The following is a 17,916-nucleotide window of genomic DNA, read 5'->3' on the forward strand; positions in this document are numbered from 1 at the left end:
TATTTAAACTAGCCCCAGTCTAGAGAGATTCAGGAATAGCAGATAGCTGACGGCACTGCCTTGAAGCAGTCACTTGTGACGTTTTTGTTAGTAGCTATAAGGAACTGTCATATAAAAATGTATTTGGGCCTGAATACAATAGCACATATTACTCACACTTAATCAAGATGAGGTTTACTACTAATATGTAACTCACATACACAGTTTCCATCAAGCCATTACTCCCTATTAAGAAAATCAGAAGTGCTTTTTTGCCTCTGAACAAACACAATTGCCACATCTGATCTGCTGAGAAGCAGACAAAACATGTAGGTGTCAGCAAGGAAGTGGAAGCTGGTTTGTGCTCTGTAGGCCCTCCCTGTCGTGATGGATTCACAGCCTATATAGGATGCGGAGAAGAGGGAGAACAGCTGGAGAAATGAGGAACTAACATCAGGGTAAGAGAAGAGAGCAAGGAAAGTCCCTCCTACAGCTGCTGTGAAGTAACTGCACTCTAACATGGCCTGCATCGTGATTTACAAAGCTTTGTTTCTGGTGAGTGAGGGAAGGAGAAAGGACTTCTGTCTTAACGTTATATACCTGAGTGAATGAACAGGAAAAGAATGTCACCTGTAGCATCTACTGCTGTGTTCTGCTGATATTTACCAGCACAAGCACTGATCTGGGGTCAAAGATCAGCCAGGTCTCCATGGTTTTGGCCTCACAAATGAAGACACTGGCCAACCTACCAGCTGAGGCACTGCACTACAGGGTTCATTGGGCCAATACAACCTGACAGCTCTGTGCTGGGACACCTTCGGACTTTATATTTCAGCTCAGGCCTGATTTCAATGAGTGACACAAAAGCAAAAAGCAAATTGTTCTATTATTCTTTACTAAGCTCTTGAGCTCCTTCAAACTGTTGCACTTGTCCTATTAGCTCTGATAATGAGAGATACCAGAGATGGGGAGAAAGTAAGAGATGAGAAGTAATGTTATGAGCTTATGAGGGCTTCAACAGAATGCAAATTGGCTGCATATTGGATGGTAATAAACAGGCAGTAATTTTAATAATCTTCTCTGGGCCAGAGATAGAATTACACAAATTTGCCTTAAAAATTTTGATGGAGATGACTGACATTTAAAATATCACCATTTCCAGTCAGCTCAGTTGGATGGGAAGGAAGTGCAAAAGAAGTACATCAGTACAGACTGACATCCTGGAAAAAAGGCCCTGGGAGAAGGCCTGGGAGTTCTCATGGACAACAGGTTGGCCTTGAGTAAGCAGTGTGCCCTCGTGGCCAAAAAGGCCAGTGGTATCCTAGAGTGCATTAAAAAGAATATGGACAAAAGATGAAGGGAGGTTCTTCTCGCCCTCTACTCTGCCCTGGTGAGACCACTGGATCCAATCTGGATTACTGTGCTCAGTTCTGGGCTCCTTAGTTCACGAAATGCAGGGGAATTACTGGAGAGAGTCCAACAGAGGTCTGCAAAGATGAATTTGGGCCTGGAGCATCTCCCTCATGTAGAAAGACCAAGAGTCCTGGGACTGTTCAGCTTGGGGAAGACATAGAGGGGATTATATCAACCCTTGTAAATACCTGAAGAGAGGGTGTCAAGTAGATGGAGCCAGGCTCTTTTTGGTGGTGCCTAGCAACAGGACAAAGAGCACAAACTGAAACACAGGAAGCTTCATACGAACATGAGAAAAAAATTCTATACTTTGAGGGTACTTGGAACTCAGAGAGAGCTGCCCAGAGAAGTGGAGTCTCCTCTGGACCTATTTGAAATCTGTCTGGACCCTTTTGCCCATTCTAGGGAGTCTGCTTTAGCAGGAGGATTTGGCTAGATGACCTCCAGAGGTCCCTCTCAATATCTATGATTCTATGAAAAGGAAGTTGGGAAGAGGAAAAAGAGAAAGCAAGATGCTTCCACAGAAATTAATTCCATATGTATTGTAGATCATTATTTCCTAAAAACAACTATTTATAGCATCATTGCGGAAATCAGAATTGCAATTGAAATAAACACCTGTTATACTAAAGACTCTTCCGTTGCCTGAAGAAAACACAGAACCAAATTAAATACATTCACCTTTGTTCACTTCTTATTCTGTTACGGAGACCTGTGAAATATTTGGTGAAGCTTATGAGAAAGAAAACAAATAATAAACAAAACAGAAATGACAACATGCGCTACTGAACTCTCAAATGGAACAAATACAAGAAAATTCAGACCATCTATCCAGTGTTACAACGATGACAAAAAGCTTCTGTTTCAGGAGAATGCATTTCATACTTGTATTACACTCATTTGAAACACAGACTTCAATTTTATACCCTTCATCAAAAGCAGAATTTCCTCATCTCACCCCACTCCCTTTTCTGTTTTGTTTGTTGGTGTTTTTTTTTTGTTTTTGTTTTTGTTTGTTTTTTTTTTTTTTTGGAAGTAATAGTAAAAATCAAATTGAAAGTTTGATTATAGCTATAAAACTTAAGAATAATTCACACCAAAAGAAAACCATCAAAAACCAAGATAAGGTAAAGTGTTATTAATTTTCCCCCTACAGTTTTAACAGAAAACAGTGCTTGTAGCTGTTGTATATCTATAAAAACAAACAAACAAACAAACAAAAGAAACAAGAAAATACATTTCAATAAGCAAGTTCTTCCAACTGTAGCTACATCACAGTTATCTAACTTCAAAACCTGATCAGAATAACTGCACAACACCTAGGGTACTTTAATCATCTTGGCCTGACTTCTCAAAACCTGCTGATAAAATCATCTCTATATTGGGTCTAATGCAACTGAATGAATACATTCAATACTTGGAATTAACATTTTGCTAAAATAACAGCCAGCTAAGACAAAGCATTTTGTCGTAGAGTTGTTATTGATCCAATTCATAATACAGTGAAGCTCTTAAGAACTGAAAGAGGAAAAAATATTCACTCCTAAGACCACATATTTGAAAATCTACACATGTTCAGATCTACAGATCACTATCCAATGCTGCATACAAATATCAATGTTTATTACAGTCTTGCTCAGTATGGTTTAAGTGACAGACACAGATATGCACAGAAGTCACATGCAGTCTACCTGCATTCCTTTCTGTTCACCTCTGAGGCTACCTGCACTTAATCTTCATGGCAGGGAGCAAGAATTTTCACTCTGTTTGAATCCATTTCTCAAGTTTCTCTCTAGAGGATCCCATACCTATTTCCATCTCCTCAGCTATCAGATAGAGAAAAAAATCTATTGCTAGATGACTCTTTGCAATCCAATTTCAAATACAGCTGTGGAGACTAGAAAATATTAAGGTAGTTCACCTCACTGCTATATTCTCAATGCTAAGGAGTGAGAATAAGAGAGAAATCTTTATTATAGCTCTCTTTTACACTTCTCTCATAAAAAAACAGCATGGTTTGTAAAGGCATAAGAGTAAATGAAAAAAAGAAATAAATGAACCATGTAGTCAGACCCCGTGCACATGGGCAATTCGGTTATGCAGCCTGAGAATACAGTAGCATCTGGCCAAGAGATGCTGCCCAGTATTTGAGGGCAGGCTTGTCACAGTAACCTTGCTCACCAGTGGGGCAAGTTCTGTACTGGAACACACATCCACAGCCTGAGACAATGAAGATCAGCCACCATGCCAAATGGGCTATTCAGAAAGAGCAGAAATGCCTGAAGTTTGTTTGAGCATTTCCACTCATCTGAGATGCCTTAATTTCATAAAAGCTAATCCAACTCTCCAACAGTAAAGTACAGTGAGTCACTTAAATGGAAAATGCAAGCAAATACAAAAATATTCCCTTATATATATGCATAAATGCACTAACATAAATATTTATATTTCTATACACATATTTTCCATATGTCTCATATAACTACATATATTTACATATACATACATACACACACACTTCCTCCACTGCCCATGTTACCTAAACAAATCCATTTCAGTAACCTGAAGAATTAATGCCAGTAACTGCTTTTCAGGCTATCAGATAATCACTGAATGGGGGAAATAAAGAAGTATCAAATACACTACTAACACAGATATACTGCCATACTGCTTGCTAAAAGATTTGCAACAGATTAATTATGTTTGCAAAAATAAGAAATACATTAATGAAATGTACTATGCAATCCCTATAATTACTGAAGATTAGAGTTTTAAGCAGCAAAGAACTGGGACAGGAGCATTACATTAAGCAAACACTTTAGTTTTCATTTGTGGCTTGTAATAGGATGTGCTAATAGCACTAAAATGAGCAGAGGAAGAGTTTGCACTGTTTAACTTTCCCACTGAGTTTTCTTATGCCAGTTTTATTCAGGGAGGACACATTCTTGCTGGTACCTACATTTGTGTTGAATACTAAGTTTCGGAAAATAAGGAAAAATGGTATCTAACATAATTTTTTTCTCATTATATTTACCATATTGACATTCAATAGAAATACAATATGAAAAGCTGGAATTTTAAACAGTCTACAGGTAAAAGCTTATATACTAACCTACGTATTCTTGAAAAAGCTTTTCAGAGATGCTCATTTCAGTATTATCAGCACAACGTTTGTTTATTTTTCTTCTTACACTATACCAGATCAATTTTTAGTTAGAAGTACCCGTGGGCTACATTCTTATTAGGAATAAAAAGCTGTTACATTGAAGTTTCCATCCTACCTTTTTTCATAGAGAATTATAAAAAGAAAGGCTTGCTTTATGAACCTTGCTTTTAACGTTCATTATATATTAAAAGAAAACATCTTATGAACATGTTTGCATGCTGCAAATTAAAATGTTTTGCAGAAAATGTTTCTCTCCAACTGGAGATCACTCAACACCAGAGCATTCAGGAAATCCTAAGAATTACAAAGCTATCATTCTTAACAATGGGAAATGATAGCAGGTGGCCAAAGTGCTTGGAGGATGAATCCTGCACACTGGCAGGTGAGGCAGGATGAACACCCAGCAGAGAGCTGAATATCCCAACACCGCAGCTGTCACCAGGCAGGGCAGAGAGATCCAGTTTCCTTAGAAATACAAGGTTTCCTCTTCTGCCAACTGAACAAAAGCAAACTTGGAAAATTAAGCTGGAATCCTTGCTCAAATATTTCTATTAGAACACAAGCCTGGTTCTCATTACCTGAGAAAGCAGACAGAAAACATTACTCGTGGGCTACAAAAATATCTTTTAAAACCAAAATACTTTCTCTTTTGCCACTTCTTTAAGCTGCAATTACCACACTTGCAGCAAATAACAAGTCTAGCTTTAAACCCCACTTGTCCTTAAAGCTTAAAGAAGTCAATCAGATGTAATTAGTGTGAATTGCATGGGTCATTTTTCAGTCAAACACCATCAAGATATGGAATGTAGTTTAAAGGTCTCGGCAGGAGTAAAGGAGACTAGAAAGCTGCAGGATGAGGTGATGGAGTCTGAGAGACAGTGTGTGGGTAGATCCGCTGGCTGCAGGATGCTATAGGGGGTGCATAAACCTGCAGCTGCTGGGATCCTGAGCTAACACTGCATGTGCTGTCCCATGTCTTAGAAGCAGAACTGATGAACTGTGGCTAATCTGCTTGCACTATGTACTTTTACTGAGTGTCTACAAATATACAGACTCATGACCTAGTGACTCCAGCTACATACAGCACACGTGCAACTTATCCCTATTTGCACACCTGCCAGCTACTGACAGTTTGAAGCTCCACCTTCCCAGTATTTTATTTCAAAAGCACCTTGGGGAAGATCCAAGAAATTCACTCTTTCACTGTATCCAAATAATTTAATTACTTCTGCTTATGCAGGCTTCTCTAGCAGCTTTAATTAGAGCACTATTTGTCTTCTGCACTGTCCTGCAATGATGAGGCACTGAATCAGACTTTTCACCATAGACTGGTTTCTCCTCAGTGACTGAAAGTATTAACGCTTCTGTCTCACAGAAATATACATGAAGATGTAGACAGAGCACAGTATTTTATTCCCTGCACATAATGTCATATACTGCATACATTATACACAACAAAAAAAGAACTCCTGAATTCAGGGACACAATGTTTTCAGCTTTTCATCAAATTTGCAACTAATCATCTGGCAGACAGATTTGATCTGATGCTTAAAAACAGGAAAAAAAAATCCATGTTTGAATGAAAACTTAACATTCACCTCATTGCAAAAGTTCCCCAGCCCTCTAACAGTGTTTCTGTTTCCTTACAGTGGCCTCAAAACTCATCTCATTAGCACAAACTCTTCCTGGGGGACCTTGTAAGTGCATTTCCCTTCAGCCAGTAACGTGTTAACTTATTAATTAGAACTGCTGCTGCAGGGTAAAGGAAAAGAAATTAATTCAAGAGCTGCCTTAGCAGGCCAACCTATCTTGGGTACTCTACTCACAGGAGAGCTATCTGCAATCCAGTTTTGTTTAATTAGTCCCACAAAAAGCAACTGTTCGCTCTGATAAGAGCAGGGCAAGAGCAGGAAAGAGGAGAGGAAACCCCACATCTCCTGTATGCACCAATTCCATTTTTTAATTACATTCTGACATGAAAAACTGCTCGCTCCTTTCTCTCGCAGGCAAACCAAGAGCATTAGTCATCAGCCTCTGTGTTCTTCCTCCTTACTCAGAGTCCGTCGCTGGAATAGCCATGTTGGTAAGTCCTAGGGCTAGCACAAATCACTGTAAAATCTGCTGTGCAGGTTTCCTCATGAACTTACAACACTACCACATATTTGCTGAGTGCTGATGCCAACACCATCATGGCACCTCTTCATTTTGATGCAGAAGTGCACGGGCTCTAGCAAAAGATTACCAAGGTTCTATCTAAAGAGGTGACAAAAATCCAGGCTACTTTGTTTATCCCCCTGCACATTCCTACCATCTACCTACTTTGTTCTTCCACTAGCCAGACCTCCGCATGCTAGAAGCCAAGCATCCATGCATATAAACAGCCTTCTCTGACACATACATCTTTAAATTTTAATTCTCATGTAGTGCCAGGTGTAGAGACATGATAACCGGAATAACGGGAATAAAAAGACAAAGTTATTTCTCTTAGGTATAGAAGTATGTCAAGAGTGTTTCCCTTTCACTCATTCTAAATATTACAACGGTGTCTGAATCTTAATTCTTCAAAATTTATCTCAGTGACACTAATTCAAATCCTTACCCATTTACATCATATTTTCTTTCATTATCCGAATCACAAAAGCAGTTTTCTTTGAACTGTTTGAAATTCTTTTTTCATATAGATGTTATTTACTGCTAACTTTCCCACTTCCACAAAAGCAATTAAAACTCATGTTATATTGCTCTACATGAAGCCTTCATGATCACATCTACTACAGACTCCCACCTCACGCTGAGCAATACTACAAACAACTTGAAACTTATCTTTACTCATCTGCTTCCTTTGCTAAGTTATCAAATCTAGTCAGATCTAGAACACTGTTCATCCTATGAAACTATTTGTCTTTTATTAACAGTGGTCTTTTTTATTTCAATGGCTCTGTCTTCCAGAAATATATGTTCTCTGACATGCTGACAGAAGGAAAGCAGAAAAAGAACTAGTGACACTTCACAAAGATTTTTAAAATTATATCTGTTTTAATCAGGAGCAATTTTGCTAGCAACACCAAAAAAGCACACCAAAAAACCCTCCATTCAGAAATATAGAACTAATGAGTTAAAAATGAAATTCAAAATCACTAAGATGAGCCAGGAAATCAAAATGTATGTTTCAAGTTGGACTACACAGTAAGTGATGGCATCCCTGTCATTCCCTATGCTTAAGTAAAGTGACTCTTCAGAGTAACCCTCTTAATAAAGGGATTTTAAAGGTGGTGGTGGGAAATAAAACTGGCCTAATACCACTATGATATCCTTTCATATGAAAATAAGACTGCGATCATTCTGAGTGTTTGTTAAGCATACATCTACATCTCTGACACCCCCCTATCCAATACGTTTTCCATCTCTTGATCAATCCTTTGGGGAAATAGAGAATCAAAACCCTTTTTGTTTGTTTTTTAATATAATTTTTTACAGAGTTTTCCTTAACACAAGGGACCTTAATCCACTATATTAGACCCACCTGAACACAGGGAGAGATGAAATAACCTGCCCAAGAGCACTGTGTCCAGCTGTCAGCAGGAGTGCACAGGGCAGACAGCCTTATGCAAGGGATAACACTGGGTGAAACAATACAGGGAGGCACAGGAAAATTGAGGGATGGAACGGAGTGAGTAAAAATAAGCACGTATGTATATGCACAGGGAACATGTAGACAGAAACTACAGGGACTGCTGTTGTGGTGGAGGTATAGATCTAAATCCCTATAAAAGTTTCTTAGTTCCAGTGGTTACAGGAGAATAAAGAATCTGCTCAGCTTTTCCCTTTTGGGCTGTGAGGATAAGCAGGAGAACCGACTGAAAGGGTATTACTGCATGTTGGTTTTTGGCTTTGGGGTTTTTTGTTTGTTTGTTTTTTTTGTGGTTTTTTTTGTTTGTTTGTTTTGTTTTTTGGAAGTTTAGAAGGAAGATCTTAAAAGTTGTTTTGTTGGCAGATCTAGAAAAAAAAATTTTTTTAAACATTAGATGAATAAAGTAATGAGATAAGAGGCAAAATACAGAATTAGCTGTTGTAAAATACCATGTTGTAAATGGTAATTTTTATTGGGTAACCGAAAGACAATATGTAACAAAATAGAATCACTATAAACAGCCCCAGAAGATCTCTTTTTCTTCCCTCCTCGAGATAGACAGAGGCTAAGAGGTCACAGCAGAGAAAAAAAACAGCACATAAAAACTCATTGTAGAACAGCCTAACTTCTGCAGTTCTTCCCATTTTTTCCAGTGATGTAATTGCAAAGAATGTTAATAGTTTTCTGAATCTTCAGAACTTTCTCAGATGCCTAGGGAAATACTGAGCACCTAAGGGAAGTGGAAGTCATGTGCACTTTCCTCTCTAAAGATTATGCTCTCCTTCTCTCTCAAATGGTAACAAACTAGCATGATCCCAGGTAATATTGGCGATAAATTTTAGTACCACTTAAATTTTTATTTTTATTTTTTTTAAGTACTAGATAAATTGTTTTTTTTCTTCACAAATACATTAAAAAATAATTAGTATATCTAAAAATCTAAATTACTGGTCTATGTGAGTCTTTATTATTTATTTACTAATTCCAGAGAACTTACTCCAGACTGAGGTAAATGATGGAGGTGACTTTACAGCTGTGCCGTGAGGCTCAACTATTAGTTTCAGCTCCCTGCTGACAGACATGGTTGTGCAGCCCCTTATTCTGACGAAGATCAGCACCTTTAATACCCTAATTTTTAGAAATAATCACTTCAAGGTTAGTCAAAGAAAGGGAACGTAATAAATACATTTACAATAAAAAAACAAAAGACCAAAAGCGTATTTACACTGTTGTGCAATAGACTGTCAGTGAAAGGAGAACTAAAAAGGAGTCTGAAGCATAAGACTGGAAATGCAGCAGTGGCTGCAGGAAATACCAAGGTAGCTATGGAGTCGGAAAGACTGGAGACCCTAGATAAGACAGGGAGGTTTGTGCTTTGTGGGAAAAGCATAAATACAGATTTAGATGTTCGCAGTGTCGATTTTGATCAGTGGACTCTTTTTGCTCAATTACCATTTCAAAAATCATTTCTACATCATGCATCGTTTTCCAGCAGGTGCTAGCAAAAGCAGTACAATTTATTGCAGAGCCTGATATGCACACACTATTGGAAAGGGAATTAGACAAACTACAGCAGCATGTTGTTGTAATAAAATGGTCCTTTCCCTCCCCAGTAAATAGGACAGAACAAGAAGGGTGACTCTTGAAGGAAAAAAAGTCACATAATTTTCTTGTAGGACAAATTCATGATGTGGTTTCATCAGGAGTGATCATATAAGCGGTCATTTTGGAGCTGTATTTTCTTCTCATTGTTATCATTGTTTGCAGTTTTGAGTTGTTTTGTTTATCCTGCTTGTGTACCAACTGTGAGTATTTAGTATTTGTGTGAGGGACTCACATTGGGCCTACAATTTTTTCAGGTGGCAAGCTGTCACTCTGAGCCCCACATGCAATCATTTCAATTGAGATGAGTCTTTTTAAAGTTCTGATAACCTGTCTGATCTCATAATCACTCCATTCTTATCACATACACATTATGATTTTAGCCTCAAACCATTTTTACCTGAAACGCTCTGAAAACTTTCTGCTAACCAGCACCAATTTAAAACAAACAAACACACCAAAAAAAACCCAGTTTGTTGACAACAGTCTCAAGTTATTGTACATGACAGTTTCTATTCAGTTCTCTAAATTGCAAGGAACATTAAATGACTGTTTCCCTTTCTAAAAGCTTATAATGCCACAAAATATCACATTCTTTTAGTAAGTTTGCTTTCTTCTAAAATAAATGTTTCTTGTGAAATAAATATTTATTTATTGTGAAATAAATAAATGTAGGACTACATCAAAACATAGAATCATAGAATGGCTTGGATTGGTAGGGTTCTCAAGGATCACCTACTTCAAACCCCCCTACCATGGGAAGGGTTGCCAAACACTAGATCAGGTTACCCCAGGCCCGGGGTAGCCTGGCTTTGAGCACTTCCAGGGACTGAGCATCCACAACTTCTCTGGGTAGTCTGTTCCAGAACCTCACCACAGTCTCCTGCTTAAAAGATCCCTTTAAATATTGGAAGGTTGTAATGATATCCAGCCCCCCCCCCCCCTTAAGGCCTTCTTGTCTCCAAACCGAACAAGCACAGCTCCTTCAGCCTGTACAGGAGAGGTGCTCCAGCCCTTTGACCATCTTTCTGGCCCTCCTCCAGGCCGCCTCCAAAAGTTACACATCTTTCTTGTGCTGGGAGCCCCAGATCTGGATGTAGTGTTCCAGGTAGAGCACCACAAACACAGAGTAAAGAGGGACAATCACCTTCCTGTCCCTTCTGGCCACCCTTTTTTGATGCAGCCCAGGATACTATTGGCCTTCTGAACTGAAAATGCATACCACTGGTTCATGTTGAGTTTTTCCATCTACTAAGATCCCTAAGTCCTTCTCAGCAGGGGTACTCTCAAGGAGTTCTTTTCCCAGTTTGTATACATGTCTGGGAATCACCCCAACCCCAATGCAACACCTTGCACTTGGTTTTGCTGAACCTTATTTGCTTCACATGGGCCCACCTTTTGAGTTTATCAAGGTCCATTTGGATGGCATCCCTTCCTTACACTGTATCAACCACATCACTCAGCTTTGTGTCATCATACAACTTGCTGAGGGTTCACTTTATCCCATCATCTGTGTTACTGATAAACATGTCAAAGCATACCAGACCCAAGTCTGACCCCTGGGGACACTTCTCATCATATAGATATAGATAGAGCTATTGACCACAACCTTCTGGCTGTGACTTCCCAACCAATTCACTATCCACCAAATAGTCCACCATTCACATCCATCTCACTCCAATTTCGGGATATGGATGCAGTGAGGGACCATGTCAAAGGCCTTGCAGAAGTCTAGGTAGGTGACATCAGTTACCTTCCCTTTGTCCATCAGTGTCATCACTCTATCATGGGAGGCCACTAGATCAGTCAGACAAAACCTTCCCTTGGTGAAGTGTCATGACTGTGAAATATGCGCCATAATTTAACAAGCCAAGAGGATGAAAACTTTTTGGGGGGAAGGGCGATGGCAAAAATATAAATATGGGGAGGCATGGCAGGTTGATTATATCACCTTGCCACGATCCCGAAATGGTAAACGGTATGTACTCACCATGGTCGAGGCGACCACTGGGTGGGTTGAAACATACGCAGTACCCCCATGCTACCGCCCGAAACACCATATTAGGATTGGAAAAGCAAGTCCTGTGGCGGCATGGCACTCCAGAGAGAATTGAATCAGATAATGGAACTCATTTCAAAAATTCCCTTGTAAATACTTGGGCCAAAAATCATGGCATTGAGTGGATTTACCATATTCCCTATCATGCACCGGCGTCTGGTAAAATTGAACGATTCAATGGATTGTTAAAAACTATGTTGAAAGCAATGGGCGGCAGAACATATAAAAATTGGGAAAACCATTTAGCAGAAGCCACCTGGTTGGTCAACACTCGAGGATCTGGTAATCGTGGTGGTCCCAACCAATCCAGCTCCCTACGTACCGTAGAGGGAGATAAGGTTCCTGTAGTACACGTAAAGAGCATGTTAGGAAAAGCGGTTTGGGTCCTTCCAGCATCTGGAAAGGGAAAACCTCTCCGAGGTACTGTTTTTGCCCAGGGACCTGGATGTACTTGGTGGGTGATGCATAAAAATGGGGATGTTCAATGTGTTCCACAAGGGAATTTGATTCTGGGGGAGTGCAGCCAATAATTTCTTGTATATACAAGTAGAGCCTTAAAGATATATGACAAATGTCCAATTATGGTGCAGGACTTAAGATAGATGGATTAATGTTAAGAAAACATTTTCCGTATACGTAAGCTAGGCATCCTATAAGTAAGTTTTTCCATCTGGGCTCTATATCATGTACTGGCCATGCATGTGTAGAGCACACGTGGAAAGAAGTTTAATTCAAAGGGAATTTGTGGTGGTTGGGAAAGGATGGGTGCACCTTGATGTGGGGGACGCCCCACTAGCGCTGCCTTTCCCTTTCACCGCTGTCATATTCCTTTTCCGGCAGTTTTGCCATTTCCTCAACTTAGTAAATAATAGGGTGTTAAGATATACAGTTTTATTTTCAGCCTAAGGATTTGCATGAAAATAGATATAAATTGTTAAGAAAATAAGGTTGCTAATTGCTCACGACTATATATATGTGTGTGTGTGTATAATAAGCATAATGTAATGATGTAGAATAAGGGGTGGAATGTCATGGTTTTGCAATGTTGTAATTTTGCTATCAGTATTCCACATCATAACATCATGTTAAGCATAGATAATTTTGACGAATCTGCTGCTCACAGAAAGAAGACTACATGTCCCAGGGAGCACCACGGTCAGTCATATGACCAGGACTATATAATCTCACTTCAGTGCTGGACTCGCTCTCTTGGATCCTGCCAGCCAGGGGGAGAGCCGTGTGGGAGCGTTCCAGCCGTTTCGCCTAGAGTTACAGTAGGCCTCTCGGTTTCGGGACTCACTCTCTCTTATTTTACTTGATTCGTTAGCCTTAATTCCAATTATATTGTATTATATTGTGCTATTCTGTATTTCGATATAGTATTTAGTAAATAAGTGTGCCTCCTTAGATCGCTGCCGCTGTATTTATTTTCTCTTTCCTTGTTTTCTTTTTCCTTCTGGGCCAGCGGCCTGCGGGCCGACTGCCCCCCTGTCATGGGTGCAGGTAGATTTTAGGCTAACCCACGACATGAAGCCATGCTGACAATCTCAGATCACTTGATTATCCCTCGCATGCTTTAGCATGTGTCCCAGGAGGATCTGTTCCATGACCTTCCCAGGCACAGATGTGAGACTCTCTTGCCTGTGGTTCCCCAGGTCCTCTTTCTTCCCTTTCTTATAAATGGAAGTGATGTTTTCCTTTTTCCAGTCATCCAGGACTTTGTTTGACAGCCAGTTTTTCAAATACAATAGAGACTGGCTCAGCAAACACATCAGCCAGCTCTCTTAGGATCCCTGGATGCATGTCATCTGGCTCCATAGACTTGTACACATTCAGTCTCATGAGGTGGTCTCAAACTTGTTCTGCTCTTACAGTGCAGGGGAATTTGCTCCCTCAGATCCCACCAAGAGGTTCAGGGATGTAAAAAATATAAGAATCCTGGTTGCCAGTGAAGACTCATTGAGTACCTCAGCTTTCTTCATATTGCTGTACCAGCTCTCCCTTCTCATTTCTCAGAGGGGTAGACTCTCCTTGGCCTTTCTCTTCTGACCAGTGTACCAATAGAATTCTTTCTTGATATTTTTCACATCCCTTGCTAAGTTCAGTTCCACCTGTGCTTTGGCTTTCCTGATCCCATCTCTGCATATCCAGACAGCATCCTTGTATTCTTCTCAGGTGAGATGTCCTTGTTTCCACTGCCTTCTTTTCCCTCAGTTCGACTAGCAGGTCCTTGCCAAGCCATGTCAGTTTCTTGCCTCCTATTCCTGCTTACTTATTCTGAGGGATGGAGAGCTATTGCGCTCTTAGAAAGGCATCCTTAAAGAGTAACCAGCTTTGCTCCACTCCTTTGTCTCTAAGGACATCTTCCCAGGAGGTCTCATCAAGCAATTTCCTTAAACAGCCTGAATTTCACTCTCCTGAAATTCAGAGTCCTGACTCTACTCTGCCAGGCCCACATTCCTCATGATCATGAATACAAACAGACCATGGTCCCTGCAGCCCCAGTTGCCTCTAATCTTAATGTCTTAAACGATCTCCTCTGCAGTGGTGAGCACCAGGTCCAGCAACACTTTTCCTCTGGTTGATCTGTCCAATACCTGAACTGGAAAGTTATCACTGATGGATTTCAGAAATCTCCTGGATTACTTTCAGCACACCACGCTGTTTTTCCAGCCAATATCCACTTGATTGAAGTCCCTCAATGGGATGAAAGTCTTAAAAGTGTGACGCTTATTGCAGCTGAAGCAAGACAGCCTTGTCAACAGGCTCCCCTTGATAAGGTGGCTCATAGTAAACCCCAAATACCAGCTGTCCTTTACGGGCCCCATATCTAATCTTAACCCACAGGCTCTCCACATGTTCCTGACTGTTTCTCAGAGGGAGCCCCTTGCAGTCTATCCTCTTTTTAACATAGAACGCAACTCCCCCACTCCTCCTACCTTGCCTATCCCTTCAAAAAAGCTGATACCCCTCAATAGTGGTATTCCAATTATGTGACTCTTCCCATCACGTTCCTGTGACAGCAATTAGATCATAGTTCTCCAAGTGCACCATGGTTTCCAACTGCTCCTGCTTATTTCCCACAGCATGCGCACTGGTATAGAGGCATTTCAACTGGGCTTTCAGAGGGGCTGCCTTCCTAGAGGAGCCCTACAAACCTCTGCTTCTTCCTAAAGTGGTAGTGCTCTCTGGCTCACTGTCCCCCAGCAGCTCTCATTTAAAGCCATGGTGATGAGCCTAGCCAGCCTGCTGCCTAGTATATTCTTGCCCCTCCTGGTCATTTGCATCCCATCCTATGTCAACACTTCTGGTTTCTCAAAGGTGTGTCCTAGATCATGGAACCCATAGCCTTTAGCATGACACCACCCATGCAGCCAGTCATTCAAATGATCCTTTCTCCTCCTTCTCCCTGGATCCCAGTCCCCAGCTGGGAGAATTGAGAACACTACCTGTGCTCCTGATCTCTTCCATACACACACATCTCCATGTTTAGAACTGACAAAGCTGGTTAAATTATTTATACCTGTGCACATACATATAAAACTACATAAAAGTAGTACATATACACATAAAGCATACAATTCCTGCTGTTTTGTAATTGTTTTTGATTAGACAAGGCAACTGCATGAATGTCTCTTCTCTTAACAGGCAGAACTTATGAAGAAAGCAACACAAATTTTCAATTTTTCAAGTGCTATATGAGTTCAAAGTTAATATCACATGAACATGGGATGTTTCACGAGTATTGCCTATGTTTATACAAACAACTCAACCCATCAGAAAAACACCTATCTTTTCAACAAAAGGGTTTTGGGGGAGCCTAATTTCTTGTGGCTTCTTTGTTTGCATAAAAGAAATCACCAAGATGTCAGAATGATGAGCATAAGAAATGCTATTTAATGTTTAGATAAACCAGCTGAAGCAACACAAGAATTTGTAAAGGATAATTTCAAATATCATAGCCCTGTGATACCTGGGCAAAAACTAACAGTGACTTATTTGTGCGTGTGAACAGTACTGACATAGGTACTGTGTAATTAAAAGGTTACACTCCAAACTAAGGATAAATGTATATATATCAAGCACCAGTTGCATTCTTGAGTAAGAAGTAGCTATGACTGGATCAGAAAGGATTACATCATAATTACAAAAGTATTTGAGAAAGAAAAAAGTCATTCTAGCATAGTCCTCTGTAAAGATTGTTTTCCATGCATTTCCCAACTCCTAGAATTAAAAAAATGAGAAGATCTGTATACAATGATCTACTTTTTCATATTATTCTCTGTGTTTCTGAATACTGCAATAACAAAGAAAAAGAAGACCAAACAGAAAACTTAAGAAAAACAAATTTCTGCTAATAGTCTTACCTAATTAAGAGTAACACTCATTAATTCCTTTATGGAACTAGTTCTGAGAAGAGACCTAGTGAGTTACAGCACGCCTCAAAGAGGGGAACACATTCAACATCATGGTATTGGAAAGGGGAATCTGGGGAAGGATAAAAGCATCTGATAGCGCTAGCTGGCTTAAAATACAGCAAGTATTAATATGCCAATTCTTTACAGCAGAGTTTGTAAAGTTGTGCTTTTCCTAAAAGACATTGCTTAAGTAGAATTACATAAATCAAACAAAAACCTCTTACCGATGACTTCCATCAAGATTTGATTTGTGGATGAAATTCAGTTTAGCATCTGCCCAATAAAGTTTCTGTTCCTCATAATCCAATGTCAGTCCATTTGGCCAATAAATGTCCGTGTTGACTATAATGGAGCGGCTTGAACCATCCATCCCAGCACGTTCTATCTTTGGCACTTCTCCCCAGTCCGTCCAATACATGAACCTATAATTATTTTAAAAACAAAAAAAAAATAAAGAACTCAAACATATAAATCTACTACAGGAACATTTAATACAATTTTCAGTAAGGCAAAGGCTCTCTATTCTACAATGCCAGTGTTTCTGGAGCTCTCTTTTACTGGGTAAGGTACATATGACCTGGGAATACAAAAATACTATCACTTTAGAAAATGAAGAAGAAAAAAAAAAAAAAAAAGACAAATTCACAGTACTATGTCACATGCTTCCAAACATCTCTTTCTTTCCTCAAGTCAGCTAAGATAATTGGGGCTACCCAACAGATCTTAGCAATAATCAACATTAAACAGAAAACATGGATATTGCAGATGATCATAAAGTGACTTCTTTAACATGAGTCAGAGCATTGGGGGGGGCAGAGGAGGGGACAACAAAGAAAGATTTGTAGCCAACATAGCGGATGTATGTAAACAGTTAAGTGGATTTGATGGAAGACCAACTCACAGAAAGGCAGCTAAGTCAACGCATTTAGAAGCATAGTTTTCACACACTGAATGGACAAAGCACTGTAAAAATCTTTCAGGATTGAGTAAGGATCATTACCTGGGAAGTTATGAGGGAAGGGAATTTATCTAGTTGTGTATAAGACAGATTAAGCAAGGGAAATCACTTTATAAAGACTGTATGCTATGGAGGAGGAAAAATATTCCTTCTTTTTCTGCAGGTGGTAGAAGATTGATTTACTTCTGAGTTGTTAACATAATGCAACACTAAACAAAAACAATTTGTAATATAAACAGATTAGACAAAGCGTGCCAGCAAAGCCTGCTATGTTATGTTGTTGCAGCTGGGCAGACAAAAAGTCTACTATCCTAATTGTTTTTCTTAACCCTATGACATCTGCCGGCATACCTGCCTGTATCTGTGCTCCCTAACCTGACTCAGTCAAAACAATCTAGACTTGGAAAGATCTGTAGCCTTTAAACTAACTCAGATCATCATACAACAACAACATGTCAACTATATGGTGCCCATATGTGAAGAGGCCTGGCCACCCATCCTTTAAAGAAAAGCAAATGTGCAACACATTTAAGAAACATTTGCAGATGAAGTTATTCTTGGCAAAGATTTATTTAAAAAAAAAAAAAAGTCAGGAAATTCCATGTCATCTTTTCCCCCTTAATTCAGGTCTACAGCTGTGTATTAAAACAAACACACTATCTGTGGACAGAAATGCAGATGATGAAAACA

The 17,916-nt window shown here is 39.6% G+C and overlaps 1 protein-coding gene across 5 annotated transcripts in view; it reads right to left on the reverse strand.

The window, feature by feature from the left end:
• The window catches only part of LRP6 (LDL receptor related protein 6), a 133,257-nt gene that overhangs the window by 62,563 nt on the left and 52,778 nt on the right, over nt 1-17,916 (reverse strand). For all 5 annotated transcript variants that reach the window (XM_072333894.1, XM_072333893.1, XM_072333914.1 and 2 more), the window contains one exon: nt 16,493-16,690. In XM_072333894.1, coding sequence (XP_072189995.1) covers nt 16,493-16,690 — 198 coding nt within the window. The remainder of the gene's footprint in view (nt 1-16,492; nt 16,691-17,916) is intronic.

This window comes from Excalfactoria chinensis, chromosome 1 (genome assembly GCF_039878825.1).
Source record: "Excalfactoria chinensis isolate bCotChi1 chromosome 1, bCotChi1.hap2, whole genome shotgun sequence".
NCBI lineage: Eukaryota > Metazoa > Chordata > Aves > Galliformes > Phasianidae > Excalfactoria > Excalfactoria chinensis.